Source organism: Helianthus annuus, chromosome 4 (assembly GCF_002127325.2).
Source record: "Helianthus annuus cultivar XRQ/B chromosome 4, HanXRQr2.0-SUNRISE, whole genome shotgun sequence".
NCBI classification, from domain to species: Eukaryota; Viridiplantae; Streptophyta; class Magnoliopsida; order Asterales; family Asteraceae; genus Helianthus; species Helianthus annuus.
In genome coordinates, this window is record NC_035436.2 from 133,048,767 (window position 1) to 133,072,849 (window position 24,083).

At 34.1% G+C, this 24,083-nt stretch overlaps 3 protein-coding genes across 3 annotated transcripts; all 3 read left to right on the forward strand.

Moving 5' to 3' along the window:
- The first annotated feature begins 1,331 nt into the window (after positions 1–1,331).
- Positions 1,332–1,958, forward strand: LOC118491549. Its single transcript, XM_035989404.1, has one exon. The coding sequence runs from the start codon at positions 1,332–1,334 to the stop codon at positions 1,956–1,958; it is 627 nt and encodes a 208-aa protein (XP_035845297.1).
- A 375-nt stretch (positions 1,959–2,333) lies between these two features.
- Positions 2,334–3,029, forward strand: LOC110933679. Its single transcript, XM_022176889.1, has one exon. It carries the CDS (start codon positions 2,334–2,336, stop codon positions 3,027–3,029), a length of 696 nt encoding a protein of 231 aa, XP_022032581.1.
- A 1,359-nt stretch (positions 3,030–4,388) lies between these two features.
- Positions 4,389–5,092, forward strand: LOC110934857 (agamous-like MADS-box protein AGL29). The gene has a single exon (XM_022177601.2). It carries the CDS (start codon positions 4,421–4,423, stop codon positions 4,970–4,972), a length of 552 nt encoding a protein of 183 aa, XP_022033293.1. The 5' UTR covers positions 4,389–4,420; the 3' UTR covers positions 4,973–5,092.
- Positions 5,093–24,083: the final 18,991 nt, after the last annotated feature.

Consider the following 24,083-nt stretch of genomic DNA (forward strand, 5'->3'; position numbering starts at 1 on the left):
TAACGGAATGTCGAGAGAAAATATTAAGCACAACTACGTATTAATGTTTTTAGAAAATAGTTATAAACATAAATTATTAAAGAAGTATCAAATTAATTGATAAATTAATATATGTTCTAAAAAAGAAAAAAAAAGAATTATTAAAAAATGGTAAAGGAAATATATGGTTTTAAAAAAGGAAAATAAATAAAAAATATGTTATTAAAAGTAAATCTAATAATAAACTATAATTAAAAGTAAATATAATAATAAAATAAATTTGGTTTATCCTAAAGAACTAAATAATAAACTAATTTTCTTAGATAACTAATTTATTTTTATTTATCAGATGATATGTTTAATATTTCATATTTGGTATAAACATTATATGATAAAAACGACATTCAATATCAATATGATAAAAGCATATTCAATATTAATTGCAGTATATCATTTTAAACATTATTCAAGTATAATTATCATGTATTTTTTTCTTGTGTGTTACAATTATACCATTCTAAAAGAAAATTATTAAATGAAAAATAACTTACATAGTATGTGAATAATAGAGATATAAAGCAAATTCAATAGAGACCGATACATAGTTTAGAATACCATACGTCTGTAATGGATGAATATGGACACCATTACTAGCAATAACCTAACTTGTATACGTATTCTAACCTCACATCTACCAATTACACCACATGTTTAGCTCTGATACCATAATTGTAACATCCCAACTCAGCTAGAGCTCATATTATTTGTTATATTTCCCATCACCAATTTTTCTCGTCTAATTTTTTTCATGACCCTAAATAAGGAATGTGTTATAAAGTAGGAAAGAGTACCTTAATCGACCCTAAATAAAAAAAAAATAGTTGATAAAGTAGAAAATAATAACTTAATCATATTTTAATATTATTATTTTCTTTTTTACCAACATGTGACATAGTAAATCAATTAATTATGAGAATATTTAGCATTAATTTAAATCATATTTTATTATAATTTATTATTAATTAAATTCACATAACAAATATTAATAAGAATAACTAATTGATTTTGAAAAATACCTTTAAATTCTGGCTTGGTTGAAGAAAAAAAAAGAAATTTTTCTGGCTTGGTTAAAAATTGATTTTGAAAAGGCCTACGATAATGTCAACTGGAATTTTTTGCTCTCTGTTATGTCTCAAATGGGTTTTCCCAAGAGGTGGTGCGACTGGATTAAAGGTATTTGTCTCTCCTCAAGAGTCGCAGTTTTGGTTAATGGTTATCCTACTTTTGACTTCCGGTGCGAGAAGGGTCTTCGGCAAGGCGATCCACTGTCGCCATTTTTATTCTTGATAGTTATGGAAGCTCTTTCTTGGATCCTTAACAAAGCCAAGGATATTGGCGTTTTTAAAGGTATTAACTTTTCTGAAGACGAACCGGATTCGACTCATCTTTTGTATGCAGACGATGCTCTCATTTTGGGGGAATGGACGTGCGAGAATATTAAGAGCATTGCCCGGGTCCTTCGCATTTTCTATTTTTGCTCGGGTCTCCAGATAAATCTCCATAAATCAAATATTTATGGTGTTTGTACGGATGACTTGGAGGTGGACAATATGATGGAAGTCTTAGGTTGTAAGCATGGAGATTTTCCCTTCACTTACCTTGGAATCAAAGTCGGGGCTAAGATGACGCGTATTATTAATTGGGAGCCGGTTGTTGATGTCATCAAAGGGCGTTTAGCTTCTTGGAAAGCTAAACATTTATCGATAGGGGGTCGTTTAATTCTTATCATATCAGTTCTTGAAAGCCTTCCCGTGTATTATTTTTCCTTGTACAAGGCCCCTAAAGCCGTGATTGACTCTATTGAGATGTGTATGAGGCGATTCCTTTGGGCCGGTTCTTATGTTGAGAAGAAAATCTCTTGGGTTGCTTGGGATATTGTCACGTTACCAAAAAAAACAAGGAGGTTTGGGTATTTCTAAATTATAAGAGGTGAACGATGCATTATTGTTAAAATGGACTTGGAGATTCAAAACCGAAGATAGTTGATTGTGGAAGAAGGTTATTATGGGGTGTCATGGTTCGAGCAGACCTTGGGCTATGTTACCTTGTAATGCGACGTCGAGTGGTTGTGGGAAATATATAGTTAAAGTGGGCGATATCAAAGTTGCTAATGGTATGCCCCTTAACTCTTTTTTGTTGGAAACCTTGGAGATGGTCGATCGATTTATTTTTGGGGAGATGTTTGGTTGCGGGATGCTCCGCTTCGTATTATATATCCTAATCTCTTTAGACTTGAAAAGGATAAATGGATTAAGGTTGCGGATCGGATGCATTGTGTGGACGGCTTCAAGACTATGACTTGGGACTGGAAATCAACGCCTTCCTCTCATGAGGAGGTTTCGGAATTGTTCCAACTTCTTAATGATGTTCATAATCTAGAGTGGCAAGGTGGAGTTGATAATTGGAAATGGAAGGATACGAAGGATGGGCTGTTCAAGGTTTCTTCGGCTAAAAGATTGATGTCAAATGACACTTCGGGTACTTGCAGGTCGATGGTTAAATGGAAGGGATGGACGCCACTCAAGTGCACAATTTTGGTTTGGAGAGCTTTGCTTAATCGGATTCCTACCGTTGTAGAGCTTATCAAACGTGGAGTCAATATTCTCGATACCGCTTGTTCGTTGTGTCATAGTGACTTGGAGACAGCCTTGCACCTTTTCACAGGGTGTATTTTCTCCCACGAGGTCTGGTTTCGAATCGAACTGTGGTGCCGCTTGAATCATACCTTTATTTTTAATGTTATGGATCTTATTCGTGTGCCGGAATCGACGTCTATGTCCAAAGATAATAAGCACATCTTAAGGGGTATAGTCTACACTTTTATGTGGGTTTTGTGGATTGAGCGCAATGACCGGATTTTCAACGATAGGAAGCGGAGTCCTATTCAGATTGTGGAGAATATTAAATCTACGGCTTATTTTTGGTTACGAAATAGGACTAGATGGAAAGATATAGATTGGAAAACTTGGTGTATTTGTCCTTTGGGTTGATGTATTTTCGTTTGTTCTCTCGTAAGTACTTGCTTTGAGGACTTTGCGAGTTGTGTTTTAATGAAGTTTTCCTTTCAAAAAAATAAAAAATAAAATAAGAATAACTAATTTAATTTATCACATAATAATAAATTTATTTTCATTTACTTTTAGTAAAAGTTATATTTACAGTATACACATTAATAAAAAGTAATATTATTTATATACAATATTATATATAATGTAGTAATATCAGTAAGTCATATGAAGAATATATATATTTGTGTATTATATATTTATTTAGTATTCAACTTGTGTAATGCATGTGCTATTATAGTATTTGAGTGTTACTAATTAACATAGGCCGGTTTTTATGAAAGATTTAAGTTAGTTGTACGGATTTTCATATGATGATAAAAATACGTCTTCTGGTATATAAAGTTTTTTATAGATTATATAATTATATCATTTTCATTGTAAAATACCGTGTAATACACGGGTCTATAACCTATTATAAGAGGTAAGATCAAATAAAAAGTTTATTTTGCCTAAGTAGGATGAGAAGTAATCTTAACCATTTATTTTTCAAATCAATGGTTAAGATGAAAGTGTAGGAGAAAGGAGGACTGCAAGAGTATCTTGGGAAAATCCTATTTATGGACTTTCTCTCTCCACATGCAAGACATATACATATTACACCCCCATTTTTTAAACGTTCCTAACTTTTTTATATGACATTATTTTTTCATAAAAATTTCACCGTAAAATCGAGCGTCTTTTTATCTTTAATTTGAGTACTATATTGATATATAAAATATGACGACTAAAAAAACCCACTAAAATGTGTTGTATTTCTATGTTGTATAATATTTTTTATGCTGAATTTTTGTACTATATTTTTGTGCTTAATTTATTTGTCTTAAATTTTTTTCTCAATTTTTTGTGCTGAATTTTTTGTACTACATTTTTTGCTGATTTTTTTCGTACTATATTTTTTTGTACTAGATTTTTTGTGATAGATTTTTTTGTACTAATTTTTTTTGTTGTATTTTTAAAAGACAAAAGAGGTGTCGCATGTCATTTTTACTCATATTTATAAGGAACAAAATGCCATTCATTCCTACTTATTTGGAGTGACACATGTTATCATTACAATCCTTCTTAGTCTACTTAAATAAAATCCACTTTTTCGTGTATCTTTCCCCTCTTATAATATATATACACACACATGACAAACGATAAAGTCATTAACTATTTGAAAAGGAAAAATTAATTACTGCATTTATTATATAACTTATACCTCTAAAACTAAGTCACCAATGTTCACGTGTATATAAATCCTATAAATACATATGGAAGCCAAACCAACAGATCATAAAGCCAAACATTTGTTCTTCCATACCCTAATACCCATGGAACACACGAAGAAAACAAGAGGTCGTCAAAAGTTGAAGATGAAGTTCATCGAAGATGACAAGAGTCGTATTGTGACATTAACAAAGCGTCGGACCGGGATCTATAAGAAGGCTAGTGAACTTTGCATCCTCACCGGTGTTGACATAGCAATACTCATAACAACTCTCTCTGGTAAAAAGTTTTCTTTTGCTCACCCGAATAACGAGTTTGTTGAAACTCAATTTTCTCAAAAAAACATATTGCAAAAAGGTATTCTCGAGCCCTATCGCGAGGTTCATATCAAAGAGCTTGCCGAACAACTTGAAGAGGTTTATAACGACGTGAAACTTGAAGAGCAACGCGCTAGTACTTTGAAAGAAATGAGAGATAGTAGGGCTGGTAACATGTGGGAAGAATCGATGGATGACCTTCGACCCGATGAAGCTCAGAAAGTGAAGGAACGATTGCGCGAATTGCAAGCCCAGATTATTAGTATTCAAAATGAACAGTATCTACTCCGTGGGACTTCAGATGTGGCTGAAACTTGTGCACCTAATCATACAATGTGATTGGAGCATCGTACTTTGATCTTAGGAAGTACCGAGTTAGTTAGCATTATTGAGTTGGTTTTTCTTTTATTCTTAAATGTTGTGGGAATGCTAAATACTGAAAATTGAATTTTCCTTCTATAATTTATCAAATAATGTTTGTGAGACGCTTTCAATATTCGTTTTTTAGTGTTTTAATTGGTTGGTTGTATTTGCAAACTAATGGGTAGATATTATGTGACATCCATTATTTGTTTTGTTTTTTTACTAGGTTATAACCCTGTCTATTACACGGGTTGAGTAAATAAATTTATATACTAAATAATAAAACATTATATCTTTAAAAACTTCCTTTATTACACGTGTTGAATAAATATAATTTTATATATTAAATAATAAAAAAGTTATATATATATGAACCATATTGTACGGTTGAATAAATGTAATATTGTGTACCAAAAAATAAAATAATACATTTTTAAAAAACCTCATTTATTACACGAGTTAAATAAATGTAATTTTATATACCAAATAATAAAAAAGTTAGTAAATGTAATTTTGTATAGTGAAAATAAAAATATTTAATATATTGATACAAAGTTTGGTTTTCTTGATAAATAATTTGTTTTATTTAAAATGTTTTATATTAACAATTTACAATTTTGGATAATATTTTATTAGAAAAATAGAAGAATGGTATTCGAAATTTAAAGTAGGATAAAATTTAATATTAGCTCATTATTCATTTATTTATTTAATTAATATAAGATAAGTTTGGAAGTGAGGCGAGAAAATCATAAAATAAATACCTACAATGAACGACATGTGTCACATATTAATGTTTTATTATATAGTATAGTATAGATAAAAATTTAGATTGATATAAATAGATTATTTTGTTGTACCAAAATTTGTTAACGAAATCTCAATAAATTTAACTCATTATAAAACTCTGTAAATGTATAAATGATAAATATTATTAGTTAGAGTAAACTACGATTTTGACCCCTGTGGTTATATCACTTTTACACTTTTAACCCAAAAAATAATTTTTTAACATCTGAGCCCCCAACATCTTTTTTCTAACCCCATAACACTAACCCCATCCATTAAATGTTAGGGACCAAAAGGGTTAAAAAAGACATTAGAGGCCAAAAAGATTAGAAAAAAAGACGTTGGTGGCTCAGATGTTAAAAATTCTTTTTGGGCTAAAACAGTAAAAGTAATATAACCACAGGGGCCAAAATCGTAATTTACTCTATTAGCTAAATAAATAATATTATAAATGAGAAGGAGATAAACTAAATAATAATTATCCATATGAAATTAAACTAAATAATATTTAGTAAGAAGATTATCTATAATTAATTAGAAAAGATTAAACTAAAATAATACTTATCTATAAAACATGGCCTAATATGATGACAAGTGTCCTCAAAATAATTTCTTTTATTATATAGTATAGATTTATATGTATAAGTCTTAAAATGATATGTATAAGTTTCTATTGCATATAAATATTTATCGTTTCTTTCCTCATACTTTTCCTAAAAGTAAAAAATTCCTTTAGAGTATTAATATAAGTAACAAATAACCCTTATGGTTTACTCTCTATATATATGTACAAGTCTTAAAGGAATGTGTACAAGTTTCTATTGCGTATAAAGATTTATGTTTTGTTCCCATAGACTATTATTAAAAGTAAAAAAAGTTTCCCTTATAGTATTAGTATAAGTACCAGATAATCCTTATGGTTTAGTTTTAATTTTTATAAACCCTATACTTTCTTAATTTATTTAACTATTATTATTGTTTTTCTTACTATTATTGTTATTATTCTTATTATCATTATCGTTAGTATTATTATTTACTATACTATATAAATTCGAACCCGATTGAGTTGCGAGTTAACATGCCACAAATTTTGTATGGTTTAATGGTACCGTCGAAACACGTTTCACCTTTTTACATAAGATTTTGGATATCACCAACGTCTTTGCTATAACGCGTGCGTTTACATAGAAGATTTTTAAATAAACTCTTGAATTAACGTGCGAAATTTATATTTGTTTTTAACAGATCCGCTGCAACGCACGAGTCGTGAAATACTTTGTATTTGTTTTTAGTGATCCGTCGAAACGCGCAAGTCGTGAAATACTAGTTTCTGATTAATTTCCAAAATGTTGCAACGAAATAAAGGTATCCTTGGAGTATCATGTTGTGCATTGCATTTTTTGTTGAGAACAAAGAAATACATGATTAATTTTATACTTATTTTTTTCCTAGAGTATTTGATTTTTAGTGTTAATTTGTTACAAAAATTCTAAATCCGTATCTATCTTTATTATATATATATGTGATGGATCATAAGAAAACTCATCTAAATGAGAAAACTAAAAACTATAAAAACAATTAAAAAATAGTATTACACATATTTAACATTACGAAAAAAACCTAAAACCTTACCCCCCAAAAACCTGAACCATCCCCCCCCCCACCCCCCTTCAAAAAAAAAAAAAAAAACCCTAAACCTAAACTCCAAAAAACCTAACCATAAAGCTAAATTAAACCGAAAATCTAAACTCTAATGCTAAATTCCATGTGCAACATATCATATGTTCCACATTAGTAATACTAATTAATTAATTTTTTTTAAATTATCTTAAAAATGCTAGACTTATAGCCAAAACATGTTAAAAAATAGATGTGTTTTATAGTTTTTATTTTCTCACATTTAATTAGTTTTATTATAATCCTCTCCATATATACATACATATATATATATATATATTAATTGGATTGAAAGTGGTTATCAATAGTAACGGATAATTTTTAAATATTTTTTAATTTATTATTCACTTTGTTTTTAGTAATAAATACTAATTGATAAACATCGAAAGTCGTGATGAATAGTAACGGATAATTTTTAAATATTTTTTTAATTATTATTCACTTTGTTTTTTAGTAATAAATACTAATTGATAAACATATATATATATATATATATATATATATATATATATATATGAGACTGCTAAAATGAAAACCATCTCAAGTTGTAAGAACCATGAGAACTTTTTGATCCGGGCGAGTTGGACCAAATTTTTTTTCATAAACGTAGATGCGTGTATTATAAACACGTTTGTAAAAAAAAAAATTCAAAAAAAATGTCGTGTGTGTAGTTTTGAGCACCACAAGTTTGTGTTTACGGGTACCGTAAATTTTAGTGTAGTTCTCATGGTTTTTACAACTGGAGGTGGTTTTCATTTTAGCGGTCCCCTATATATATATATGTATATATATATATATATATATATATATATATATTGAAATTGAAAGTGGTGATGAATAGTAATGAATAATTTTCATATAATAATTGTTTTTTTTTATTTTCGGTAGTTTTTTATTTATTATTCATTTTTTAGTAATAAATTGCAATTGATAAAATTAGAGTATTTAATTTTTTAAAATTTTAAATATTTGTTATATTATTTTTGATAGTTTTCATTTATTACTCACTTTTTTAGTAATAAATTGTAACTGATAAAATTGGAGTATTTAATTTTTTTGTGTTAACTTTTTACAAAGTCCTAAAGCGCATCTATATATTAATTATATATATAGAGAGAGAAAGGAGCCACTAAAAAGTGGGTTTTACCTAAGTAGCCTAAGAAAGATTGTGATAATTACATGTGATAAAAAAATTAGCAAATAAAAATCTACCACAAAAAAATCGAGTACAAATAATCCAGCATAAAAAGTTTAGCAAAAGAAAATTAGGAAAAAAATTAACCACAAAATATTTTACACATAAATGTAGTACGAAAATCTAGCAAGAAAATGCTATACAACATATAAATAAAACACATTATTTTGGATTTTTTTAGTTGTCGTATTTTATATAGCAATAGAGTACTCAAACTAAAGATAAAAAGACGCTTGATTTTATGAAAAAATATTGTCGTATAAAAAAGTTATGAACGCTTAAGAAATAAGGATGGAATATGCATGTTCCTTCTATGTGGAGAAAGAATGTCAATAAATATGATTTACCAAAGATATCCTTACACTCCTCTTTTTTCTTACATTTTCATGAAATGTTAAGATTCATTCTCTATAAACTTTTTTATTTGATCCTATATATATATATATATATATATATATATATATATATATATATATATATATATATATATATATATATAGGAGAAGGATCATTTAGGAACCACCATTTATTGCGAGAACCGCGAGAACCAATGTGAACACAATAAAAAATAACTAAAAATAGCTAAAAACACACAATTTTTTTAATACTTTTAATGAAAAATCGTTGGATTTCTTTATTAAAAAAATTGGCTACTAAAAGTAACGATTTTTACATTTTTAGATTTTTTTTAGGTTTTGGGTGGGGGGGGGGTTAGGTTTTTTTTAGGTTTTTTTTGTTGGGGGGGGGTTAGGTTTTTAAGGTTATTTTGTTGTGTTCACATTGGTTCTCGCGGTTCTCGCAATAAAGGTGGTTCTTGCATGAACCCTACCCTATATATACATATATATAGTATGTGTCAGGTTAAATGGAGAACACATAAAAAGTAAGGAACCGGAGAACACTGTATTTAATATTTTTTGTTTTTTTTAGAGTTGTAACTTTTTTTAAATCCATAACAATAAAAGATAGTTTATTTCATTCATACTTGCCAAGTTACATCAAAACAGTAGGTAGACGGGCAACAAGCTGTGCCGCCACCCTTTTCTGAATTGCAAACCCTAATCTACCAAAGAGAAAACCCTGTCCCCCTAAGGCTGAGCAATTGTTGTGGATGACCCGTTGGACCCTGGTCAGGAATTGGATAGCTTCTTGTTAGGATCGGAGGCTCTCATGATTGTGTTTGTTTGTATAAATTGAGCAATCAGAATATATGAAATGATATAAAGTGCAGCGGAAATGGATACAAACTTTGTAAACACAATCAAAGAGGAAAATAGTTTGATAAACAATTGCTTTTCATCAGTCGAAAGGTTACAAAGCAAATCAAAAGATTACAAGCATGCTTACATAACTAAGCTCCCCCTCAGCCTAATGCTCCAAGGTTGGTTGTACAAGATGAAAGGATTGAATTGAGGAGGAGAACTCACTCAGAACGATCAAGTGTAACAGTACAGGGTACTGTTACATTTATAGACAATCCAAACCATTGAAGCATCTCAGCTGACGTCACCATGATAGTGACATCTAACAACCTAACAACCTATAGACACTGTTATATACAAACTACTGATGTGTAACAACTGATTATCAGTACAATACAAGACAGGAGATAACAACTGCTTCACGTTCCACTGTTGTAGCCTGAGCACAGATGTTGAACTTCAGTGCTTTCTTCAAAGGTGATCAGTCTTTGAGTGGGCAGTGCTTTTGTCTTTAGCAGTACTTAGGAAACAGCAGTAGATAGAGCAACAGTGTTTGTCTTCAGCAGTTCTTTAGAGTTTCATCAGTGTTTGGTTCATCAGTTGTTGTAGTGAACAGTACTTAAGATCCATCAGCTGTTAGAATACCACTGTCAAGGGGAAAGCAAAGTGTAGGCTGCTGCTTATTGTTAGTCCACTGATGTGATCCGGTTTTGGCTTTACATTATCTGTTCCTTTAATAGGGTTCAATCCCAACAATCTCCCCCTGGAACAGATAATGCCAACACCCTTCATTATTCAGGACCTTTATTTCTCATCAAGAGTTCCTTAGCTTGTTTCTTAAATTCAGCTTCAAATTCCTTGGAACTCTGGTCATCTTCATCCCTACACAGTGTAAATTCAAGGAGATCCTGCAAATCTTCAACACTAAGGCCTAGTGCTTCTTTCCTTGATATGTACTTCACTTCACCATTGGTTCTGACCAGAGTCAATATGTGGGTCTTTTGATCAGATATCCACTTTAGTATTTTTAAACCAAATGGGTTTCTTGGGAGAGATTTATTCTTTGAGGAGTTGGGGGATGATGGCCTTGTGAACACTTGCAGACTTTCAGACATTCTTTTGAAGGCTTGTTCAATGACTTTGTTTGCTGCAGCTATGTCTTCTGCAGTTTCTTTTTCAATTTGCTCTTGCCTTTCAATCTCTGACATGTCTGTTGAAGTGTTTGGTGATGCAGGTTTGTTTAACACCTTCTTAAAAAGGTTCTGAAGCTTTGTTGAGCTGTCTTCTTTCAGACCCATTTTCATGATGGTGTCCTTGAAGTACTCTGCTTCCTTTTCTTTGACCTCTTCTTCAGACAGATGTTTTCCTTTCTCTTGGTTTATCACAAGGGTAGGATTGTCTGCAGATTTGAACATTGTTCTGAGGTTTTCAATCTGCTGTTCAAGCTTCATCATTTGTTCACGTTTCTTTGAAGCACTTGAAACAGTTATCTTTCTTTTCTTTAGCCTTTCATAGGCTTCATCAGTCTGCTGTTTTGACCATTTTGATATGGCTTCAGCAGTATCCATTTTTGCATCCACCAGCTCCTTTTTCTTTCTTTTGTACTCAGCAGTGAGGTCAGCAATGAGTTTTTTGAATTTGCTCCAGTTTGGAGCATTCTTCTTCTTTGTAGGATCATTTTTGATTCTGTTAATCCTGTCAACCTCATGCTTTAGAGCGAATAGTGGCCATTCTTCAAACTGTTTTTCTTCAGCAGGATAGAATTTTTCTTTCATGATGTAGGCTAGGTATTGTTTTCTTAATTTTCTTCGTTGTTCAGCCTTTTCTTTGTTCAGTTCTTGTGCAAACTCTTCTATCTGCTTTACCTTAGTAAGGAAGAAATCCAGTCTTTTAGCAATGCCTTCTTCGCTTAGACCTTCACTTTCACTCTCAACTTTAGCTCTTAGTTTAGCTTGCCTTGCCTTGATCTTGAGGTAATCATCCATATCCTCACGTGGCATGTAGCCTATGAGTGAGGAGAATCTTCTTTTTAAAGGATCTTCTTCTGTATAGAATTGCCTCATCTCATTTTTGATAGCTTCAAGTTCCAGTGGATATTGTGCAGCATTAGGATCGTGTATACCCTCATTGGCGGAGATTGGTTTTCTTTTTCTATTGAAGAGCTTTGGTTGTGATGTAGAAAAGGTGAGAGCAGCAGTGGATGGTTGACTAACAGCTGTTGAAACAACTGGTGCTTCAACCGCTGTTGTCATTACAACTACTGATGTATCAGTAGATGTCTTCTGCTTTTGAGCAGGGGTTATGATGGCAGTTGTTTGAGTGGTGATCAGTGGTTGACTAACAGTAGTTGAAACAACTGGTGTTTCAACCACTGTTGCCATTACAACAGATGTTGTAACATCTATTGTCTTCTTCTTTTTGGCAGGGGGTGATAATGGTTTGGCTGTTTGTGATGGTAATGGTGGTTTTTGTGCTGTAGAAACAGATGGTGGTGGAACAGTAGTTGTGGTGGTGTGTGGTGATGTGGTGTGTGTTGATACTGCAGTTTTGGTTTGGCTATTTTCTGGCTCCACATATATACCATCATCAATTCCCTTTTTCTTCCACTTGATCTTCTCCCCCTTTTTGGCATTATCTGAGAAGGGTTCGTTCATGAAGAGAACAGTGGAGGGAACCTTTCCAGAGGCACTTTGAATGTGAGCTTTTATAGCTTTTATATCCGCCTGAGTAACCTTGAATCTTGATTCCACCATATTGGTCAACTTTTGTACATGTATGGCATGCTGCTGATCTGCCATCTGTTTTTGTCTTTCCAGCAGTGGTTGGAATAGGTTCCATAACTCATTTGCAGCAGGTGCTTGTTGAGCAGATGCTTGAGCTGGAGCAGTTGATTGGGCTTTCTGAGCTTTTAACAGCTGCTGCACCATATCTTTTATTTCAGCAACTGAGGTTTCAAGGTTTTCGACCCTGCCCGTCAATTCCTGATATCTTGAATCATCACCTGAGTTAACAGGATCATCTGAATCCCCACCAGCAGTGGTTTTACCAATGAATGACTTAGGAACAGAGTCCCAAAAATCAGCCATTGATGCCCCTTGTTCTTGGTACTGGGGACTTCTTTCTTCAGCAGTTGATAACCTTTTGATGTTGCCAGTAGTCAAAATAAACTCACTGGTGGTTCACAGGGGTGCTATAGAAGAAATTGCCTTCAAGGGAGTCTTACTAATGAAACCACTGTCCAAGTGTAAACCTGTAGATTCAACACTTGTAGTGGCTGCTCCACTTGAACTACTGACAGGAATTACTTGTAATTCCTGCAGTGTAACCTCCTCAATTGTTGCTGGGATAACAGAGATATCAACATCAGACCCAGTCACTTGTGGGAGTATACTCTCAGTGATAGGTGATTGAGAGGAACTGGTTTGTGTCCGAGTAATAGCATCTGTATGCAACAAAGGTTTTATTGATTGTGGGAATGTGATGGGTGAGGGTAAAGGAGTTGAAAGAGACATGTCCCTGGGATTAGGATTGTGGAAGATGGATCCGAGTGGGTCCAGAGCTTCATATTGTGGGGTCCCTGTGTTTACAACCTGATCCTTTTGTGAGGTTGCAGGAGGAGTTTGAGGCTGGGGTTGAGATCTTTCTTCCAACTGCTGTGAGGAAGTAGCAGCAATGGTTATTTGTGACTTTTGTGCTATCACTGGCATTATCTCTGGGATCTCATCTTCCAGAGATGCCTTTGATTTGGGTTTGGTGGGCTTTCTGGATATTTTCTTTTTGGTTCTTTTTGTGGTGGCAGGTGTGGGTTTCAAAACAGTGGGTGTGCTGCTTTGATCACCTAGAGCAGTGGGCTCAACAGCAGATACCTGAGGAGCAGTTTCATCTGCTAAATTCTACTCAGGCACCTCTGCTTTTGTTTTTATTGGTGCTAACATTCTAGAGAATGTTTCGGGTGTTAAGCAGTTTATTATAAAAGAGGCACCTTATTTGGGCAAATATGCTTCTTTTTCTACAAATTTTTGTTAAAAATAGTAGCTTAAAAATCTTGGAAAGAGCAGAAATGCCTTATTATCAATGTTTTTTACCAAATCATCAAATATTTCCTGGGAGTAATTAAAGTTTTCATTGTTTAAAATTGCATAACCCAGGCATTGAATTTTTGTTGGTATTTCATTAAAAGACGTTGTTTTATTAGAAACACACATTAACAGTGTGTGAAATAAAAATCTGGGTGCAGAAGGAAAATAACCTTTTTGTAAGGTATCCCTTTTAGGTTGCTCTGCATAGCCCCTGTTTATGAAATCCTTTTTCAACTCGTCTTTAGAAAATGAGGTTTTTCCTTTCAAATCATCGAGTTTAAAGATTTCAGAAATGGATTATGGAGAGATTTGAACCTTCTTACCCTGTATCGAGGAGTTGATGGCTGTGATGATGTCTCCTTGTTTTTCAAGGGTGGCATTCTTCCAGAACTCTCTCTGGGTTTGAAGATAAATAGGAGCGTCTGCTGTTATCAAAGTTTTGTACTTTGACGCAGATAAGATGTCAATGATGGAGTCGAAGGTGTTGTCAGTTGTGGGTTTTGTGAGTATACCCACATAGTTGTGTGGAGATTTGTAGCGAATCTCCGTGGTTTCAGCGGCCATTTGAGTGGCATCTGTTGTGGTGGAGAAAGATGATGGTTTTGATTTTGTCTTCGATTTTGGTTTCGTCATTTTTGATGAAGAAGATCGAAGAAGGTTTTTGGAGTTATGAGAGGGAAACTGCTTTGTGAAGAGAATGTTTGGAATTCAATTCGACAGTGTAAGCCTCTGTTTGGGTTTAATTAGGGTTTTATTTTAGGGAAAAGGTGAATGCTGATGTGGGAGCGGTTATAATGATCTGACGGCTAAAAACTGACCACGTGCCAACCCCTGATGAAATGGTAAATAATGGAGGACAGTTGTTTTGACAACCACTGATGGATCAATCATCAGTAGTTACAACGGTAATGAAATGAAGCAGTGGGTGTATCAGTGGATGGAACAATGATTTTAAACATCAGTGTTTTGGCAAGAACATAGGTTGACTATCAGCAGTGGACAGACTTTAGAGAGAAGATGTTGAAGCACAACAGCATTTAAGGTACAACAGTGGTTAAAGACAGTAATGAGGATCATTTGTCTAACAACTGTTTGTGCAACAATGTTTTGACTTTTGACAAATAATTTTAGCATCTGCTTGTTCAGATGTGGGAATTGATTTTGTCCTGTGAAAGCACAATATCTTATCTAACATCTGTTGAGCACCAGAAATGCTATTCTTAACAAAATACATTTTAGATGTATATTATCAAGATTAAATTGCCAGCAGTCATCTACAGAAACTTTTGTTCAAGGTTTTGCCAAAAGTCCATTATTCTAGACAGTGGTTTAGCATCCCAGATGATGAAGACATTTCTACTAAAACCACTCATTTTGTGTCTAATTACTTGAACTAGAACATGAGTATCTCAGTAGTTCAAAATCAATTTGCAATCAATTTTTAATCAGTGACAACCAAACTTGAGCTTAACATGACCTTGATATGTGTGCCATTTCCTTTTGATCAGATTTAAGGATAGTAATTTCACACAAAAATAAGGAAATTGCATCCTGACCAGAGATGAACTTTTACTATCAAAAATGAGTAAAAGTACAAAATATATTTTATAAAAAGTGATATATATATCTGGTTTTATTTAGAGAAAAAAAAACACCTTAAAAACAATTTAAAGGAAGTTTTGAAAATCATCAAAAGGACCTGACAGCTTTTCAAATAAGTTCATGATCATGTCATTCTCAAGTTATTTTGACCATTGTTTGGGGTCATTTTCTTGACAATTGAATGTAAATTCTTCTTTTAAGGACAATCACTGGAGATGCCATAATTACCTGAACGATTCCTGTATTTGATGAAAGCACTTAGTTGCATGATGACCACTGTTTACCCAAACTTTGACCTCATAAGTGTTTTATGCTTATTCTCCTTTTCTTTTGGATTCAAAAGTTTTGAGATAACCAAACTTTGAGATTTGTTCATTTCCCTTTTTCCCTTTTTACCCTTTCCATTCACTTGTTCAGAAATACTCACTAGGAGATTTTATTTTGAACAAGCTTAGTCCAGAATCATTTTGAAGTAATGTTTTGAGAGATCTGGCCACATTTGTGCATGTTTTATTACCAGATCTCACATTACGTATGATTAGGACAGTTTTGACTCCTTATTTTATTAATGTGTTTTGACAAAGTTGATTTGGTCCTTTTGAGGATTCTCAACCTGCCTTTGAGCACATAAGAAATTTTGACTAAAGCTTTATTTCCCTCTTTCTATGTCAGCAGAACACTAGTGTTTAGATGAACATAGGTTTTGCTGATCTGAGGTGCATACTTTAGTGTAAAATATGAAAACATCACAAATTTCATAACAACAGTTGAAATCAATTTTGAAATGAAGATGAACACAACATAGTTTTCAGATAAGTTTCCAGATCTGGAAACTATGAGTGATTTGTGCATAACATCACCAGTTGTATGAGATTTGTGAATCTTATGACATCTTGGTTGTTTTACAGAGCTTTTGAGTCATCATTTTGAACATGATTTCTCGTTACTCTGTTTTTCAACTAAAATACGACCAACCATAGTATCAATGAATTGTGAGCTGAACTGTTATGTCAAATTGATTGTTAGATCGAATTTGACTGTCCAAGCTCTGATACCAATTGTTAGGATCGGAGGCTCTCATGATTGTGTTTGTTTGTATAAATTGAGCAATCAGAATATATGAAATGATATAAAGTGCAGCGGAAATGGATACAAACTTTGTAAACACAATCAAAGAGGAAAATAGTTTGATAAACAATTGCTTTTCATCAGTCGAAAGGTTACAAAGCAAATCAAAAGATTACAAGCATGCTTACATAACTAAGCTCCCCCTCAGCCTAATGCTCCAAGGTTGGTTGTACAAGATGAAAGGATTGAATTGAGGAGGAGAACTCACTCAGAACGATCAAGTGTAACAGTACAGGGTACTGTTACATTTATAGACAATCCAGACCACTGAAGCATCCCAGCTGACGTCACCATGATAGTGACATCTAACAACCTAACAACCTATAGACACTGTTCTATACAAACTACTGATGTGTAACAACTGATTATCAGTACAATACAAGACAGGAGATAACAACTGCTTCACGTTCCACTGTTGTAGCCTGAGCACAGATGTTGAACTTCAGTGCTTTCTTCAAAGGTGATCAGTCTTTGAGTGGGCAGTGCTTGTGTCTTCAGCAGTACTTAGGAAACAGCAGTAGATAGAGCAACAGTGTTTGTCTTTAGCAGTTCTTTAGAGTTTCATCAGTGTTTGGTTCATCAGTTGTTGTAGTGAACAGTACTTAAGATCCATCAGCTGTTAGAATACCACTGTCAAGGGGAAAGCAAAGTGTAGGCTGCTGCTTATTGTTAGTCCACTGATGTGATCCGGTTTTGGCTTTACATTATCTGTTCCTTTGGTAGGGTTCAATCCCAACACTTTTGGCGCTAGGGAGTCAAATGTGTCAAAGGTAAAAGGGACAAAAATATGCTGGTTCCCTGCACAAGCTTTGGCGTGCTTATCAACTTTCTTTGATTCTGCCTTTCTTGCTGCTTGTCCAGCTACAAACCCGTTTTCCCTTAAACCAACCAGAGGGGAAACCCCCGTGAGATCCACACAAGAATGTTTCCCCCTAGCCCAACCAAAGGCGAGCAGATCCGCTAGTCGCAGAGTAGATCTCCCTTCCATAGGGTCCGTAACGAAATTCACAGGAGCCTCTTTCTTAGCCGAAATTCCCGCTCTTCTCAGGATCTCCCACAAAACATCTCTCACCCAGTCATGCCGATATTTAAACCTTGGGAGCTCTTTACAATGCACTGCGTGCTCTCCGTATTTATCCATACAAGCTTTACGACATATTGGGCAGCTTTCATATTCTGGGTACATAGGGATCATTAGCCGGTATTTAAGGATGGCTCTGTATTCTACTCTGATATACATTGTCCCAGCCCCTCAATTGGGATAACGGTCAAAAAATCCTGAGCATGGGGACCCTTCAGCCATCCCCACACCGCCTTCTGACGAGATGACAAATTAAAAATTTCTCCCAGGCTTTGAGCGATTTTGCTAAACAGAGCATTCGCCAAAGTTTTTTGTGGCTTCGAGGGGGTGGTGTCCTTGTTAGAGAAACCGCCGATATCAAAGTCTGGGAGAGAGACATTTAAGCATTCGAGCGCTTGCAGATAGTCCCCGTTGAGCCCGACAACCCTACTATTTCGAAGGATATGATCCTGTAGTTTCCAAGACTGAGCTCTGAATGCCACAAAAGCATAAACCCAACATCTTGAGTTGATAGAAGGCCCAAACCACCTAGACGCATTGGCAAAGATGCCAAACGCCATTGGAGGTCCCAAAAGAAGGGGCCACCACCCACGACTATGTCTTCTATAGCCTCCCGGAGGCCATCATCGAACCAGGATGCCGCATCCACCATCAAATGAGGTTTGTAAGGAAACTTTATTTGTAAGTATTGAAGAAAATCTCAATCAACTGGATCTCTGAAGAAGATAACAGTCCTGAAGATCACATCAAGAAGAAGAAGATCAGATAGGACAACTTAAATGCAAAGTATCTACTTCAAAGAATCACAAGTTGATCAAGAGTTGATTTGGATTATCAGAGAAGGTCATTTCTGATGGATCTGATGATATTTCTGATGAAATATCGTCAGTTTCTGACGATTCTGATCATCAGACTTTCTGATGATTTGTTCACCAGAATTTCTGATGAAGTGGTTTATCAGAAATTCTGATGAAAGCCCCACTTGTCTAAAAATCACAACTTTATCCTGCCACTAATGACCGAAGCATGACATTATTGGTTATCATGATTACAAATGCAACTTGAACGACGGATTCAATGAATATGTCAAATTGCTACTTTACGCAGGACTTATTGCAAGAATAAACAAATTGTTTATTCATGTCCACAGCCGTGTATAAACAGAAGGCTCGAGAGGCAGAAGATACTTGAGTTTGAAGCTTAGCATTCATATACAAACACCCAAACTCCACTGCTCTTCTCACCCACAGAAATCAAGATTCATTTGTATTAGATAATAATCTTACAATCACCTTGTTAAAATAATTTGTTTCAAAGCGATATAAACTTGATAATTCTGTAGGTCTTGTTTCTTGAAAGTCTGATTTCCATTTCCGCACATCTTTTTCACATATACTGAAATCACTTGCCATATTACGTAAAAAGAAGTTGTTAAGGCCATACTGGGTCCAACAATTGGTATCAGAGTTGATTGAATAAATTATTTTCAAACGATCAATCGCTCTTCTTCTTTTTTCTAAATATGGTCAGCTTTCAATCCTGGAATAATGCTTTCAATATTGGTTCTATGTCCAAACCTCCGACTCTGGTCAGAGAGGAATACCCCCAATGGAAAATCAGGATTGTCAATTTCCTTAATGGTCTTGACCGAGCTCTGTTTCAATCCATTGAAAGGGGTCCACATATACCAATGACTGATATACCAGCAGTTCCAGCAACTGACCAAACACCAGCAATCCCTGCCTCCCGTGCTCCCAAAAGTGATATAAACTGGAGCGCGGAAGACAAGGATCTGGTAGCTGGGGATGAAAGAGCAAAATCACTCTTAATTATGGCCATCCCCAATGACATATTTTCACAAGTTGATGCTTTTGCATCAGCCAAGGAAATATGGGATCAGTTGGAAAATCTTTGTGAAGGAGGAGAACGGATGAAAAGAAACAAGAGAACAAATAACGTCTCATCTTATGAAAGGTTTAAAAGTTTACCTAATGAAAAGTTAAATGACACATATCAAAGGTTCACAAAACTTTTAAACGAGCTAAAGAAATTTTGAATAACTAAATCAAATGATGAAAGAAACATAAAATTTCTTGATGCTTTGCCTAGAGAATGGAGGAGTCTCACAATGACTTTGTCTTTAACCATAGAACTAGGGAGCATGAGTCTTCATGACTTATACAGCATCTTGATCCCCAGAGAGGAAGAAATATTTGAAGAAACCATTCAAAGAGGGGGATCTTTAGCTCTTATCTCAAACCCACAAAGACAAACAATTTCCAATGATCAACAACCATCAAACAGCCAGAGTCTTGAAACTTCTGATTCATCATCAGATTTTTCAGCTTTTGCTGATGCAATAGCACTGCTCACGAAAACATTTGAGCAGAGGTTGAGGGGAGGAGGCCAGAGATACCAGAGGAGTGATAGAAGGAGGATGGATGATAGATCTAAAGAAGAAGTTAGATCTAAGGATAAAGGAAAGGCTGAGGTGGTGTGTTACAAGTGCAAGTAAAAAGGTCATTATGCATCTGAGTGCAAGACCAAGAAGCTGAAAGATGTTGCCTACTATGAAAAGAAGCTTGAGGAAGCCAAGAAGCAACAACAGCAAGTCAGCTTAATTGCTGGGACAGATACATGGCTATCTGATGACTATTCTGATGAAGAAGAAGAAGAAGAAGAAATGGCTAATTTCTGTCTCATGGCACTTTCTGATGACATACCAGAGACTTCAGGACAACAGGTAAGTTTAGACAATATTGATCTTGAACACAAGCTAAATGAGCTCATGTCAGATTTTTTAAACTTGCAAGTTAAACATCAATCAGATGGTAAAAGAATCTGATGAGTTGCAGAGGACCTTGAATAAAATTATTCTTGAAAATCAATTACTTATAGAACAAAGTTTAGATCAAAGAGCTAAAATTGAGTTCTATGAAAATGAAAGAAGAGATCTTTACAAGAAAATCAATGATAAAGAAATTAATGTAAGGGGTTTTCAAGAAGCAAAAGAATTTATAAATTTCATAGAGTCCACTCCAAAGAACAAAGGAGAGGGTTGGGTTATGTGAGAACAAATAATAACAAACCCACTGTCTTTGTAAAAGCAACTCAACATATTTCTGATAAATTTTTATCAGAATCTGATTCTGAAACTTGCAAATCAACATGTTCTGAATACTCCTTTGATAAGCCAAATTTTGAACCAAAAAGAAGTGAATGAAATCAAGAGTTTGTAAAAACTCCAGAAGCAGTTCACTCATCTTTTCAAAATTATTCCTTCATTCCATCACAAGAAGGAACATCAGAAATTTCTGATGATTCTTGTATGTGTGTTGAAATACTGAAGCTTGTTCAACGCCATCTCCAAAAGAAAAAGAAAAATTTTGTTAATGGCTCAGCATTTAACAGAAATTCTGATGAAAGGTCATTTAGAAGAAATAATAAAACCAGAATATCATCAGAAAGAGTACCCAAGCATGCATGGGTACCTAAAACCCTCTAACCATTTCATTTCAGAACCATCATGTGCAGCAGATCTGGTACTGCGACTCAGGAAGCTCCAAGCACATGACTGGGAATAGGAGCTTACTCAGCAACTTTGTCACAAAGCTGGGTAAAATGGTGAACTTTGGAAATAGAGTGAAAGGAAGGATAATGGGATACGGATGTATCAGGTATGGATGTTTGACCATTGAAAGAGTAGCCTATGTTGAGGGCTTAAAGTATAATTTGCTGAGTTGTGGTCAATTCTATGACAAAGGTTTTTAGGTAACATTCTTACCAGAAAAATGCTTGCTAATAGGTATGGATGATAATAAAATATATTTGAGTGGGAAAAGGATAAGACAATCAATATACTGCTTTGACTTTAAAGAAGAAAATGAACATCCTAAACTATGTTTATTTTAAAAAATCAACAAAGGAAGTAGTTGGTTGTGGCATAAAAGATTGGCTCACTTAAATTTCAAAAACCCAAGAAAATTAGCAAGTAAAGGTCTGGTAAAAGGGTTACCTTTCATATCCTCTAAAAAGGATAAAATTTGTGATGCTTGTGAGATGGGAAAATCAAAAAGAAGCTCTCACAAGTCAATTTCTGAATCTTCCATTACACAAAATTTGGAACTTTTACACATGGATTTGTGTGGACCCATAGGTATAGAAAGTTTTTCTGGAAAGAAATATATACTAGTAATAGTTGATGATTTTTCCAGATATACATGGGTTGAATTTTTGAGAAAGAAAAGTGAAACACCTGATTTGATCATTAATTTTATCAAGAAAACTGAAAATCTGTTAAAACTAACAGTAAGAAGGATCAGATCAGACAATGGGACAGAATTCAAAAATTCAAAAATTGAGAGCTTTCTTGTAAACAAAGGAATCTCTCATGATTTTTCAGCTCCCAGAACCCCTCAACAAAATGGGGTTGTTGAAAGAAAAAATAGAACCTTAGTAGAAGCTGCCAGAACAATGCTTGCATATGCCAAAATGCTCTCTCACTTTTGGGCAGAAGCAATTGCAAATGCATGTTTTACTCAAAACAGAACCCTTATCAACAAAAGGCTAAACAAAACACCCTTCAACATTATAGATGATAGGATTCCAAGTGTAAAATTTTTACACACATTTGGTAGTAGATGTTTTGTCTTCAATGATTTTGAAAGCCTTGAAAAATTTGACAGAAATGCAGAAAAAGGTATTTTTCTTGGATATTCTTTGTCCTCAAAAGCTTATAGAATTTTTATTCTTAACACAAGGACAATCAGAGAAAGTTTATATGTCTCATTTGATGACTCATCAGAAACTGAAGTTTCTGATGAATACATGAAAGAAATAAATTTTTCTAACAAACATGAAAATTATGAGCATCTCTTTGAAATGATATCAGAAGATTTTCTAGAACATGATAAATCTTGTACATTTAAATCATCAGAAATATCATGTACTAACCCTGAAGAACAAATAAATAGCACAACAGAAAATCAAAATTCTGGTGCTACACACCAAACTGAGGTAACTGAACAGGGGGAAACTTCAAATCCATCAGAACCAACAGTTGTTCACAACAGGTTAAGATGGATCAAAGGGCATGTTCATTCTGATATCATTGGCAATCTAGCTGATGGTGTGAGAACAAGATCTGCAACTGCACATGAATGTGCATATGCTGGGTTCTTAAGCAAAATAGAACCCAAATCTGCCAAAGAAGCTCTGAATGACCCAGATTGGATACAAGCTATGCAAGAAGAGCTGGATCAATTCGAAAAGAGCAAGGTATGGGATCTGGTACCTAAGCCTAAAGACAAATCTGTCATAGGCTCAAAATGGGTATATAGGAATAAATCTGATGAAAATGGCATAATCACAAGGAACAAAGCAAGGTTAGTGGTCAAAGGTTACTGTCAACAAGAAGGTATTGATTATGATGAAACTTTTGCACCAGTAGCTAGATTAGAAGCTGTAAGAATTTTTCTTGCTTATGCTGCATCCAAGGATTTCAAAGTTTATCAAATGGATGTAAAATCAGCTTTCCTAAATGGTAAAATTGAAGAAGAAGTTTATGTGCAACAACCAGAAGGCTTTGTTGATCCAAAATTTCAAAATCATGTTTATAGATTAAACAAAGCCTTATATGGATTAAAGCAAGCTCCTAGAGCCTGGTATGAAACATTATCAAACTTCTTAATCAATTCTGGATTTAGCAAAGGTACTATTGACACCACACTTTTTTCTCAAAACACACAAAGGTCATACCTTGTTGGTTCAGATATATGTTGATGACATTATATTTGGATCAACAAATGAAAAATTTTGCAAAAAAGTTTCAAAAGTTAATGACCAGCCACTTTGAAATGAGCATGATGGGTGAATTAACCTTTTTCTTAGGGTTACAAGTCAAACAAAGAATTGATGGAATATTTTTGAGTCAATCAAAATATGTTAAAACAATTCTACAAAAATATTCACTTGAAAACTGCTCTGTTTCAAAAACTCCCATGGCAACATGGAACAAATTAGATTCTGATAAAGATGAAATAAGTGTAGATATTAAAACCTATAGGGGATGATAGGGTCATTGCTATATTTGACTGCAAATAGACCAGACATCATGTTTGCTACATGCTTTCTGGCCAGATATCAATGTGATCCTAAAAAATCCCACTTAAAAGCTGTAAAAAGGGTTTTCAAATATCTAAAAGGCACTTCAGAACTTGGTCTCTAGTATCCAAAGGATACAAACCTTGAATTAATTGCATACACAGATGCAGATTATGCAGGGTGTAAGATTGACAGAAAAAGCACATCTGGTGCTTGTCAAATCTTGGGGGAA

What these genes read in the sequence shown, in the direction of transcription:
- LOC118491549 (XM_035989404.1), top strand. Translation starts at nt 1,332, where the DNA reads ATGGAAGCTCTTTCTTGGATCCTTAACAAAGCCAAGGATATTGGCGTT.
- LOC110933679 (XM_022176889.1), top strand. Translation starts at nt 2,334, where the DNA reads ATGACTTGGGACTGGAAATCAACGCCTTCCTCTCATGAGGAGGTTTCG.
- LOC110934857 (XM_022177601.2), top strand. Translation starts at nt 4,421, where the DNA reads ATGGAACACACGAAGAAAACAAGAGGTCGTCAAAAGTTGAAGATGAAG.